The sequence below is a fragment of the Rhyacophila brunnea genome, unplaced genomic scaffold (assembly GCF_057557595.1).
Source record: "Rhyacophila brunnea isolate RB1 unplaced genomic scaffold, BYU_Rbru_1.0 scaffold_13, whole genome shotgun sequence".
Lineage (NCBI taxonomy): Eukaryota > Metazoa > Arthropoda > Insecta > Trichoptera > Rhyacophilidae > Rhyacophila > Rhyacophila brunnea.
The window spans coordinates 3,034,874-3,049,282 of NW_028232785.1; the positions used below are offsets into that span (position 1 = coordinate 3,034,874).

The 14,409-nt window shown below is 33.4% G+C and overlaps 1 protein-coding gene across 1 annotated transcript; it reads right to left on the minus strand.

Annotated features, from left to right (window-relative positions):
• Nucleotides 1-4,200: 4,200 nt before the first annotated feature.
• LOC147076156 (uncharacterized) lies at nt 4,201-13,583 on the minus strand. The gene is made up of 4 exons (XM_085941580.1): nt 13,440-13,583; nt 12,225-12,371; nt 9,983-10,132; nt 4,201-4,350 (listed from the first exon to the last, which is right to left on the minus strand). Exons 1-4 carry the CDS (start codon nt 13,581-13,583, stop codon nt 4,201-4,203), a joined length of 591 nt encoding a protein of 196 aa, XP_085797706.1.
• Nucleotides 13,584-14,409: the final 826 nt, after the last annotated feature.

Here is a 14,409-nt window from a genome sequence, read left to right on the forward strand (position 1 = left end):
TTTTACATACTTTATTGTATTTATTTATTAGAATTAATTGTATCCATTGTCAGTATGTATTTACCTTTTGGTGAGTGCACATAGCGCCTGAGATGCCGAAAGGCGAGACCTTGAATAGTACAAAACTTAAATCCAATAGAAACCAAATAAGTATGACTGACAAAGTTAAGTGTGCACTATTTATGTCGAATATAACATCCTAACTCCACCCCTTACCACTGCCACCTAAAATATACTATAAGTAGATATACATTCATAAATCGTCAGGTGTTCGAATTTAGAACTAAGCTCAGCTCTGTATAAAAATTATGATAGATCAAATGAGTCAGTAATAAAAGCGATTGGTCTGAATTTCTCGTAATTAAGTATAACTCCTTTAGCATTGTGGTCGATGTGCGTGGACGCGATACCCGAGAGATGCAGGTTTGATTCCTGCGGGGTATCTTACTTATTTCAAAAAATATTTTTTTCTATTAGTTATAAAATATTTTCGCAGAAGTGTTTTCAAAATTATGTATGTTCAAATTTGTTATTGTTTTTTTCAGGACGGCCAGTTAAATGTAAAATCGAAAACTGATTTTCAACTGGATAGCTTCAAGGGCGAGTTTGTTGAAGACACAATTTCTTCATTAGAAGATTCACTACCTGGATGTTCATATCAAGTTGGTACATTGACAATTTGTTGAACGTGTAGTTTATAGGTGTCATTAATAATTGAGAGACGTGGTTTATAATATTCCTTACATAAAAATAAACCGAGGTATATTCAAAGACCCTCTTTTGCGCTTGAAGAAAGAACCATGTTACTGAAATCAGACCAGCTGTAATAATTAATATTATTTGTAGATACGGCAGGCAAAAATTCATCCGAGCTTATTCCCTCTAGTGGGATGAACACATTACAATCACGTTACGTGCTGTCACAATAAACTCGAGCTACGGGGAAAAGTTTTCAATGTAATTTTTCTTGGTATTTATTTAAAAAGTTATCAGACTGATGCTTCCATCTCATAGCACATTTTGAACCAAAAACAAACACAGTCAGTTACCAAAATTTGACGAAATGGCCAGAACAACAATGATGTGACCTCACTTGTACGTACGCTACTTCATCAAACGCATGAGTCAGTGTTTGTCCTTTTTTTATTTTCTACAGGGCTACACATTTTCGACTTATGTCAAAACTGGGTGCCCTATGTTTTCATTGGTTAATATATGGATTGTCTGATAGATTATTTATTATCTATGACTGGTGTGTACATAAATATCATCTAATAGTCTGCTGGTTGTGTTCTGTTTATCTATGCATACATTATCGCAAGCAATTTTGACGAACGCTTATAAATTAATTAAAAATGTACTTACCATACTTGGATTTATTGAGATAATGATCATTCATACATTCAGCCATACACTAGATTTATCAGCATGACATCACGTGAAAGCAAGTAACGTGGTGGTAATGTGTTCGCTTCATAAGGCCATCAATTATGGATTTTATGTGTCATTTTATTGTGTAAACACCCTTCATCGGATTCTCTTCATAGGATTCTCAGATATTCCTGGGATTCCTAGGATTTTCTTCATTGTATGACGTTTCAATATAATATCAATATAAATATGTACATTTTTCCACAGATGCCACTTGTTTTGGAACAAGAGAAAGCAGCTGATTCAATTAATGATCGATACTTTTGCAATGAGTGCAATTATAAAACAAAAAATGTGTCTCATTTGAACAGACATAGAATGGTTCATACTCGAGAGAAACCATTGATATGCACTATTTGTGATTACAAATGTATAGATTTAAGTAATTTATAGCAGCATAAAATGGTTCACTATACAGAAAAACCTTTCAAATGCGGAACATGTGTATATAAAACAAAATACCTCGCCGACTTAAAAAGACATATCGCGATTCATAGTGGTGAAAAACCTTTTGAGTGCAATTTGTGTGATTGCAAGTTTGGTGACTCAACTCACTTGAAGAGACACCTAATTATTCATAGTGAAATAACGCCATTCCAGTGTTCTTCGTGTGATTACAAATGTAAAAATTCAACTGCCTTAAAGTGCCATATGATGGTGCATAGTGACGAGAAACCTTTTCACTGTAGCCTATGCGACTTCAAATGTAAAGAGTCAGGGATTCTCAAGAGACATACAAGAGTTCATAATGGAGAAACCCCCTACAAATGCGATTTGTGTGATTTCAAATGCAACCACTCCGCTAACTTAAAAAGACATAAATTCGTACATACTGGCGAAAAGCCCTTTTTGTGTAATCTGTGTGATTACAGAAGTAAAGACCCACGCAGTTTAAAGAGACATAATTTTTTGGTTCATTGTAGCGAAAGACCTTTTAAGTGTGATGTTTGTGCTTACGCATGTAAAGATTCCAGTAGCTTAAGGAAACATAAGAAAATTCATATCACTGAAAACCCTTTGAGTGCGGCGAATATTAATTCGAATGCAGACATATAAGTCGCGTCACACTTTTTAAATAAAAACATTTAAGATAAGCGTTTAAAAATAATCATTTAGATTTGTTTTCATTTAAAAAACATTCTAATTTTCGAAATGAATATTTTTTTGGCGGTCTCATTGTGAAAGCACAAGACCGTTGTAGTGAGATGTCCAGGTATTTAGAGTATTCGAGATTTGGTGATTGCTCCGATGGATGTATGAGCAATTTTTTATTGCGGCTCACTCGGTGGTCAAATTATGTTACAAGAGTTATGATAATGTTCCGAGGTCCGAGGCTCTGGAGATGAGATGTTGAGCGATACAGAAATTTAGATGCTGACAGCCCAGGATGTTATAATCGAGTGGAATTCGCAATTAATTGTGATCCGCTATTTATCGACATACTCACAATCGAAATAATATCCTGAACAGAATATTTAGTAACTAACTATTACAATTTAGTCAGCTATTTTTTGCGAGTCTGCGATAATTGGACACAGCCTGACTATACGGGAAATAGATATTAAAGAATTCATAATTCCGGTCTATTATTGAATATCGCTGATCGATATGCTGACACGGCTTGGGTTTCTGATCCTAATAAATTTGAACCAATGTTTATTGATTAATAATTATTAAATTTTAATTGAATGTAAAGACAAATAGTAAAAACCATTGTTTCTTTCACGTCTCACTTCGATTGTGTGGTATACTGCCCTATTAAGCACAGATGCCGTATCTGCATTTTAGGCAAGTGGAAATTTGAGCTTTCATATTATTTGACTTTTCCTGCTAATAGTGGGGAACTTTTTGTTTATTTTATTTACCTATAATACTTAATTTTGGTTTAAAATTTTGTTCACATACCTTGAAAATTTAATTTATTTAATTTTTCGTACAAAAAATGTACTAACGGCTTCCTCCATTCAAAGCATTTCTTAGAATGTACTAAGGTAATTTAGGCGTGACTACATTTTTTTTCTTTAACACTTTCAACCCGGCAGGTTTTAATAAATTTAGCCTTATTCTCGGACAAATTTGAGTGAAATTGGTTTTTTATCGAATATAATGTAATTTTAGTTTATTGGGTTATTTATGGGAATATTTACATGAAACTTTCAAGAACAATATAAAACAGTTTAATAATTTCAAAGAGTGTAATATATTTGAAAACATTCTACTTTGTGCAGAGGAACACCACACTCTTCACACGTATACCGAGTCTAGCCTCTCTCTTCATCTTGGCACATTTTTTACATTCCCTTGACGGCTATGCCTTCTTCTGTGTTGCTGGAATCGTCTGTATGGTATGTCCAGTTATATCTCCAGATAATCTGACAGGCGAATCCAGCATCACATTATGCCTCGGAGCCGGAGAAGACGAGACATCGTTACCAGAGGACAGTAATAAAGTAACAACAGATCGGGGCTTCGTTACACACTTATTTCTGTAATAGAGGCCCAAATCTATCATTTCGCTGGATTGGATAGATGATATCATCCTCACTATGCGCTTATCTCTCCAAGAATGTAAGATCTCCTTTTATACAGATAACCGACTCGCCCTTCCGTTCAAAGACTGAACTCAAGTTGAAGACCTCTATTTTTGCGAATAGTCCCACAGACTCTAATGTTTTTCACCAGCAACTCCTCAACCAACCCGATACTACTGTAAACTGACCAGGTGCTGGAGTATATTCTGCTGTTGACCACGATTCAGTCACACGAGCACTACGCCTTGAATGTTCTCCTTGCCTGCCTCTGGGACGACATCGCCACTAGAACGACCTCACCTACTTCTTCTTTAACGCCGGTCACTCGCTTGACCTCCGGTTTCTGTCCGAGATGGACCAGGAAGTGGGTCCTCAGGCATGTCGACTCCTGAGTCCATGCGAATGCGTAATTATGCTCTGATATCCATCTTAATTAATTACCTATGTATATTATAATATATAACAGGCGCGTGACATAAAAAAATTAAGCAGATTTAGAATAATGACTCTTGTAGCGGCGATTTAACAGTGACCCTCTGCAAAAATCCTTTGCTAGCCAAATGAACCGGAAAACTGAAACCAGACACATTCGTCGAATGCGGCCATTGTGACGTTATCTACGTCAATGAATACATTTAAAATATACAGGTATTAAGTATAATATTATGTTTATGCAACTCAGGATCGATATAATACGAGTATGTTATATTATTACTTTTGAATATTGCAATAAAAGTACACCATTAGTTATAAAAATCAGCCTTAACCACCCGTTAACTACAATATTAACCATTATAACAAAGGTACATTTTTTACTATTTTAATATATGTACTTAGCGTATTAAGATAGGCTACAATATATTTGGGTTAGACTCAATATTTAATACCTATGTAGGTATGCACCTATATAAAACAAAAATATTAAATTGATTGGATTGTATTAGGTATATTCAATTAAAGTAATATATTGACACGACCACAAAATGCTTGCCTTCAGCTAGCATTTTTTTGCGACGATTTTATGACGTCACAACTGTTTTGGTCCGATCGTGAAAGTCGATTCCACGTCGAAGTACTTGGCTTATCTCGAAACAAAGCTAACAGAAATATGTGATAAGTCCCATAGTTCAGTCTGAGTGACTTACAGCCACTCAGAGTGAACTCTGGATGTTTTTCTTAAGCAGACCAAATGGTCTTTATTCCCTATTCAGCATTTTATTAGTATCCCATGGTTTGGTTTCAAAACTGTAATATACCTAATTAAAAGTAAATTTTTCGTTTTGTCAGTCCTTTTTTTTAATGTTTTATCTGTTTCGGTTTTCTCTACACATACTATTAAGATTTTGACGAACAAGAAAGAAGATAGTCCAGCAAAAAAATCAACTCTTGAGAGAAGCAAAGATAATCGCCCCATTCCTCATACAACTGCGATAATATAATTTTTGTAATCAGATCTATTATCGTTTTATTATTATTTTTGTAGTTATATTTGTAAACTTATGGGTGAATAAAAGGGCAATTTTAAATCACACACTATCCGATCTGAGTCTTGTCATTACAACCTCTCATACCCACTTACTTATTCCAACCCTCGGTATTAAAATTTAAAAAATAAAGAATTGGTGTATTTTATATCAAATATATTTTTGCCATTATTTACATTATTTTATTATCTTCTTGATGCGTGTATAGATTTCGCACGGTTAATACATAACGGTTTCCGCTAAATTATAAATTGCCAACCTAGTTACCTATTTGTCATTTGAAAGTTGTTTCAAGGTAGTATACACTCTCACATTGGCCTATTGCTAGAGCCTGCACTGTAGCTTCAAAAGACTGAAATAAGTTACCTGATCTCCAAAAATCGTCGGCTAAACAAAACATGCCACCCAGCTCCTTAATAACCCGTTAAGATTTTTACTTCAATTGTCCTACGACTCGTATATTGCCACTGGTTTGCGGGCCGTAGAGGGAAAAGTAGGTAAGTAAATTTGGAATGAAAGTGTGTAAATAATTGTTAAGTAGATAAATATCTTAAGTTGTAAATTGTCTTGTATAAACAATAAAATGTAAACAGTATGAAATATGCAGTGTGTGGGTTGTATAGGTAAATCATTCTACATTAATACCATAGGCGTTTCGCGTGTGTATTAGAATTATCTGCTGCAATGCCTGATTCAATGCTAACAAACAATACCACTAACCAGGAAGTCACCTTTTCCGTACCCATGACGGTTTTGTAGAATGATTTACCTATACCGGACGAATGTGATGTTGAATAATAGTTTAACTAATATTAAGATTATGAACAATGTATAGTTAATTAAATGTACAGCGTAATGATAGAATCAATTATTATAATAATAAATTAATTCAGTAGAGTCGCTTATAATATTAAAATGATAACACCATTACATAATACAATGTAAATGCATTTGTTTGCCGCGTATAAAATAATTATTCAGCTTCCGTTTGCACAGCAACGGGGGAAAGTTTTCTAATTAGTATCGACGGGTGCGAGCACGCCGTTTCAAAATGTCAGACGCAATCACTCGATAGTAGTGGACAGTCGAGATACTCGATCAACCACATAACACCCACGGTCGGGAAAACATTATAAAAGAAACCGTGTACGTGCAACGTATATTACGAATTAGTTGTAAACGTTGCGAAAGAATATAAATAAACCTCAAATAAGATAATTAATCATAAGTATAATAATTTACAATTAAGTATTCAAACGACTACTGTCAGATTTATAAAAAATAATAAACCTGTGGGCGAAAATACACCTACAATACCAGTTAAATAGTGTGTTTGATAACCACCAACTCATCCCATCAAAATAAGCAGAATAATATGTCAGTGGGTATGAATGTTCAATATATGAAATATCACATTCTCAAATCTTTTTATTTATTCTTTGAATAAAATAATAAAAATATGTCCTTAATTTTAGATAAAGTAGACGCGGGAGATTTTTCTTCTCCAAAACAGATCGTATGTATAATAATTACAAGATAAAAAGAACTTTGTGTATACATCGTTTTTAAATCTTCTGTTGAATCATATAAACTTGACCTGACAAGCTTGAAAGATCAAAATAAATTGTATTTGATAGAAATAATACTGAAATGTCACTTTGACATTCATATTGATTTCCATAGTAATGCACGTATATACTAATAATTTAGTTGCTAGGACCCCACACCCCTAGCAACCAATAATAGTGTCAAAATAACTTTTCATACAAAACTGAATTAACTGAAAATGAATTCAATTCTACTTAAAGATGGCTAAAAGTATTTAAAAAAATGCATTGGCATCGTTTTTTGATATATTCTAAAAGTTTTAAATGTCTAGCTAGTTGGGAAGTTAATTAAAAATCAATTGCAAGATTTGTACCGGACAAACAACCACCAGACAAATAAGAGTACGAGCTAAGAAAAACGTTGTAAAATAGCTGACACCCCTTCTATAAGTTCTGTTTTGGATTGTTCTACCTCCATATAAAGCAATTGACAAACCCGAAAGGTGAAAAATGAGACCAATCGCTTTACACAATTTTGCCATAAACTGGTATCGCGTATTCGCAATTTTACGAAACGACGACTGATATTAAAAGTAACGTAGTATAACATTGATCACTTTAAATTAGCGTTTCAACAGGATGGGTCATTTTGTGTTGTTTCATGTATTCTGAACGTGAAAAATATAAATAACACTTTGACAACACCGAAATAACTTAACATCAGAATGAGTCATTGTGTTCTTTCTTCGAATCAGATTTTAGAGATGTGTTAAGAGTAATAAAATTGATCACATTTGAATGGCTTTCCACCAGAATGTGTCATCATGTGCCTTTTAATATTACCAGGTCTTTTACAAGAGTAGTCACATTGGTCACAGTTAAATGGCTTTTCACCAGAATGTGTCATTATGTGCCTTTTCATATTACCAGATGTTATAAATGCATATTTACACTGGTCACATGTAAATGGTTTTTCACCAGAATGAGTCATCTTGTGTACTTTCATAGTGCCAGATGCTATACACGAATAATTACATTGGTCACATTTAAATGGCTTTTCACCAGAATGTGTCATTTTATGTTCTTTCAGATGACAAGATTGTATACAAGAATAATCACATTGGTCACATTTAAATGGCTTTTCACCAGAATGAGTCATTTTATGTATTTTCATACTACTAGACGTTATACATGAATAATTACACTGGTCATATGTAAATAGTTTTTCACCAGAATGAGTCATTTTGTGTTTTTTCATATCAGAAGATTTTATACAGGAGTAATTACACTGGTCACATTGAAATGGCCTTTCGCCAGAATGAGACGTTTTGTGTATTTTCATCCTTCTAGATTCTATACAGGAGTATTCACATTGGTCACAGTTAAATGGCTTTTCGCCAGAATGTGCCATTTGGTGTAATTTAATATTACTAGATTGTATACAAGAGTAGTCACATTGGTCACATTTAAATGGCTTTTCGCCAGAATGAGTCTTTTTGTGAATTTTTATTTTACCAGATGTTATATTACACTGGTCACATATAAATGGTTTTTCACCAGAATGAGACATTTTGTGTAATTTCATACAACTAGATTCTATACAAGAGTATTCACATTGGTTACAGTTATATGGCTTTTCACCAGAATGTGTCATCATGTGCCTTTTAATATTACCAGATGTAATACATGCATATTTACACTGGTCACATGTAAATGGTTTTTCACCAGAATGAGTCATCGTGTGTACTTTCATAGTGCGCGATGCAATACAAGTGTAACCACATTGGTCACATGTAAATGGTTTTTCACCAGAATGAGACGTTTAGTTTTTTTTTAAATCAGAAGATTTTATACACGAGTAATAATACTGGTCACAATGAAATGGCCTTTCACCAGAATGAGACATTTTGTGTATTTTCATCCTACTAGATTATATACAAGAGTATTAACATTGGTCACAGTTAAATGGCTTTTCACCAGAATGTGCCATTTTGTGTAATTTCATATTACTAGATTGTATACAAGTGTAGTTACATTGGTCACATTTAAATGGCTTTTCGCCAGAATGAGTCATTTTGTGTTTTTTCATATTACTAGATTGTATACAAGAGTAGTCACATTGGTCACATTTAAATGGCTTTTCGCCAGAATGAGTCTTTTTGTGAATTTTCATTTTACCAGATGTTATACATGAGTAATTACACTGGTCACATATAAATGGTTTTTCACCAGAATGAGACATTTTGTGTAATTTCATACAACTAGATTCTATACAAGAGTATTCACATTGGTTACAGTTATATGGCTTTTCACCAGAATGTGTCATCATGTGCCTTTTAATATTACCAGGTCTTTTACAAGAGTAGTCACATTGGTCACAGTTAAATGGCTTTTCACCAGAATGTGTCATTATGTGCCTTTTCATATTACCAGATGTTATACATGCATATTTACACTGGTCACATATAAATGGTTTTTCACCAGAATGAGTCATCTTGTGTACTTTCATAGTGCCAGATGCTATACACGAATAATTACATTGGTCACATTTAAATGGCTTTTCACCAGAATGTGTCATTTTATGTTCTTTCAGATGACAAGATTGTATACAAGAATAATCACATTGGTCACATTGAAATGGCTTTTCACCAGAATGTGTCATTTTATGTTCTTTCAGATGACAAGATTGTGTACAAGAATAATCACATTGGTCACATTTAAATGGAATTTTTCCAGAATCATTATTTAGGTTTAGATTTTTAAAATCAGAACAAATTGTTTTGTAATTTTTCGTTTTAGCCGTCATTGATTTCTTATGATACGCTTTGTGAAGCTTCAATAGAGATAATGATGCAAAAAAATCATAACATAAACTGCACACAAAATTTTCGTTGTTAAAAGATTTTCTCTCCAACTTTATTACGGCTATTAATAATTTGGGATCTGTGAAGTAAGATCGTACATGCGTACGTTTAGCAGTGTGACTGACTTTATTAGTATTCGTTTCATAACGCTCCAATTCTTTTTTAATGTCTTGATAGTCAATCTGTATTTCATCGTATGGCTCTTGTACTTTTAAGATATTCTCTGTCAAGTCGAGACTGGCGGAATATGTCATGGCAGTGGTTCCAGGAAACACCTAAAAGAACGTGGAGTATATTGCATTAACAAGAATACAAACACCATAGGTATATCGGAGAATAATATAAAAAAATAAATACCATAAGATATGTGGGATTTTTGACATACAAGGAGGATAGAATTTTGAGAAAGAAATGGCGTGTTGATAAATTATATCGGTATGTTTATTTCATGTAAATGTGCATGGATCCTGAATATATAAATTTAGACGATTGTATATATTCCCAATAGATACGATATATTATTTTCTTCAGATTTCTAAGTGTGCGTAAGACCTAAAGATAGCACTTCGACGGAATCTGGCTTCATGTATATCATGCATAAAAAAAACTAGTCTCTCATATATGTTTACAAATAATCCAAATCATTTTCAAACTTATTCACTGACGACCTACATATTTTTTAGCAGAAGACTAGTACCTCCTTGCTGAGTGCAAGTCACACTAACTATATTGTTATTTCATAGAAAATAGTGTGGATAATAGATTTACTTTTGTGCATTCTAAATAAGAGCAGCCGGGAAGAGGATTCTTATGTTTGCTTTAGGGTTTTGTATCAGCAACCTACACTTTCTTAAAACCAACTTCCTGTAAATTAGTATACGACTTAGTACTAGAAGGGTTGTGGCAATGGCAATGAGTTTTACATAGGTTTTTATACAATTCATATTTTAGTCAAGGCACACCTTACTATCGGTTTTGGTATAGTATTCCAAAAGAGCGGTGTTCCTTATATACAGGCTGTCTCCAAGCCTGTAATCACCAAGTTTGATATTCGGTACATGCGAAGTTGAGAAGAAAGTACAGAATTTTGCGTTGAAAGTGAAGACGTATGAAGGATATGTACCTATCCACACGGTAGTTACACTGTCAAGCATAACCGATAGAAATTAATTAAATTGACCTGTTTTTATTGAAAATTTTATTCGGACAATATTGCTTTCATACTTTAAAAGGGAAAGATTTGTGAAGAACAAAAGTTGGATGTAGGCACACATTTCTTTATCCGCACCTAATATCACTATTTCACCTTGAGTACTAGATGATATCCTAGTTGTGGTGAGTTGTTTGAAATGTGTTATATTTCTATTTTTAGTTATACGCATCTACATTGAAGTCACCAGTAAAATTATAGTTAACCCTTTACTGCAGTGTCGCAAATTTGCGACATTTCAAACTATTGCGATATAGCCAATGCCATCTGTGTAAATTATCAAATGATATCCTTTTTCGATGCCTAGAAAACTGTTTTACCATAAACATCCTACTTTACCGATTTTGTTTGGACATTTCAAGAAATAAAGCATTTCTGCATTATAGTCTATGCATTTCTGCTTTGACAGTTGACAAATTCGTATGTACGCAAAAATCCGCATTTGTAAATAAACAAAAAAAAATATACAGACGATTGAAATTGGTTGAATAAAAATATCTACACATTAAATAAGGTGTGTATATTAGTTTTTTATAATTGTTTTCATTTGGTTTTGTATTTTGTCATACTAAAATGTAAGATTTCCAAATGTCGTAAATTTGCGACACCACGCAGTAACATACAAAATTTAATGAAATTTTCGAAAAATATTTTTTTCATTATTTTTCCTTCATTCACAAGGCATTTTGACACCAAGAAAAAATAAAAATTTTCAAAAAAAAAAAATCATGCAGTAAAGGGTTAATAATATAATATACTATAACAGTCTTATGTGTGAATCGTTAGATATAAAATACATTCCTGTTTCATAATAATAAATTAATAGTATCACTTACGCCAAGGAATTGACTTATTTTTGCATTCCTATTTAGAAACTGATCATTAGGAATCAAGTTGACGGAGGAAAGGTAACATAGGTAACGACCGCATCTTTGGAGCATCAGAGAAATGGGAAACTAATAAATTTGCACTCACATTGTGTTCAATAAGCTAATCATATACCAATAATTCGTTTTTGAATGGGTAAATAATAACTGGGCGAATACGTCAGTGTTTGTCGCCACATCTAATCGAATTCATTGCCCTATTGTGCATCTTAGTTTTTTCTGTGTTACCATAATGATCGCATTTAAATTGAATAGATTGTTATATTATACCTGATGTCCTGGGATGCATTTGGAATAAGTGGGTTGAGGGTTCACATGATTGCTTTGCTCCACATCCTCTTGAACAATCTCATTATTTAAGTCAACCTGCTCGAAATCAGTCTCCAATTTCACAGTGGTAAGGTACTTTGAAGGGATCTAAAAAAATACATTGATTTTATAATTAAAAAGGGATATTAATATATACGCCGATAATAAACTTTGTTCCTGTTTAGTGATATCGTTGTCGTCATTGCAATATGTTGATTGTCTAGAACAGTGGTCGGCAAACCACGGCTCGCGAGCCACATGCGGCTCTCTGAACCCTTGAGTGTGGCTCTGCAACAAATGACTACGTACTGGCTAAAACAGTGAAAAATAGAACAGTCAAAATGTCTTCGAATATAGCCAACCAACCAGCAAGTCAAAGCTTTATCAATAGCAGCTGACGAGTCTTGTGACATAAATGATAGCACAGTTTTCACTTTTTATACGATTTATATCATCTACAGGACATAAAAAAGAACTTGCAGGATTATTACCACTCAAAGGTCAAACACGAGGAGAGGATATTGCAAATGTTGTAATTGGGTGCATGGACAAACATCATATTCCACTCGATAAAATTGTGTTAATTTCAGCAGACAGGGCGAAAAGTATGACCGGCGTAAGGAAAGGATTTGTTGCTATTTTTAATCACTAGACACTTGCTTGCCATTGCATCATTCGTCAAGAAGCAATTTGTGCGCAAACATTTCGAGAAGAAATTTGCAAAGTTATGGAATTGGTGATTAAGATTATCAACTCCATTATAGCTAAAGCTCTTAATAATCGCAGATTTAAAGACTTTTTAGCTGAAACGGAGAGTGAGTACGCAGATCTTCTGCTGCATAACAAGGTACGCTGGTTATCATTAGCCCTATATAACAAGGATAGGTACGTAATGTTAATTCGAAACGAACGAACCAACTTTCCTTATCTAAATCAATCGGTTTAACCATCGCTTGCGTCTCATTTACTTACAGTAATTATAATCGTTGAAACTGTTAAATGGTTTCATTACGGCCTTTGAAACATTTCCAATTCGATTTCCAAAATATCTACCTACATAATTCTTTCGAAAATATACTATTATTCTCGTTTACGTATATTGTTGGCATCATTATTTGTTTTTTCCCCTGAGATTTTTATCCTAAGAAAATAATAAATAACCTATGAAAAACTAACCTCGACAGCATTGCTGGGATAAACATCACACTCTTGTTTGATGCAAGTATTTAATTCTTGGTTATTTCCCTGTGAAGATACATCGAACCGATTTTGTTCATCTGCATCAGATTCGAAATGACCCGCTTTGCGTTTGACGTTCATTTCACGTTTTTAAATCGCTCACTTCTGAAAGATTATCGTATCACAATTAATAATAAACTGTATGTAAGCAATCCTGACAAAACGGTATCTGGCAGCCGTGATAGTAGACAATGATTGCTTGTGCCATAGACAAAAAAATGAAATAATAAATTAATGCCAACTTACATGACGTTTTATTTCGAAAGATGCATTTAATCTAAATTAAGTTCAATATAATTATGTTTAACATAATATTATTGTTATAATGGATGATTTTTAGATGTATAGATAGACATTTTTACACTTTTTTCGATACGCGAAAGGAAAGGTAGGTACCTAGTAGAATTTTATCCGTTCATAGTAGGATAAGTAAATTTACTTGCAATTTTATTTTCACAAAATCACATAGGTACTAGGTACCTAATCAAAACGTTTTTCTCGCCTCCTAGCTTGTTTTTGTACCAGCAGGCATGTTTTTGTCCATCCCATCTCTTACACAATCAGTATTTCTGTCAGTATTTAAAGTTAGAACATACCTAGACTAATAAATACCATTTAACATTATACTACTCACGGCTATACCGGCACGTGGCTTAAATACTTTGTCGCATTATTTTTGCTTTAATTAAAGACGTAAAATGGATATAAATTGTGAACCATCTGAACTAGAAACTTATCCAAATTGGCAACGTTCGTGTGGTGACAGTCCGGACGCCAACATTTATATAAAACAAGAAAATGACGACGATGTCAGATGCAATTTTGAGGTTAGTTTTTAAAACATAATAAATTATTATTAGATTCATACTTTTAGTTAACTTACTGATTCAGGATTGTTTTCTGAACA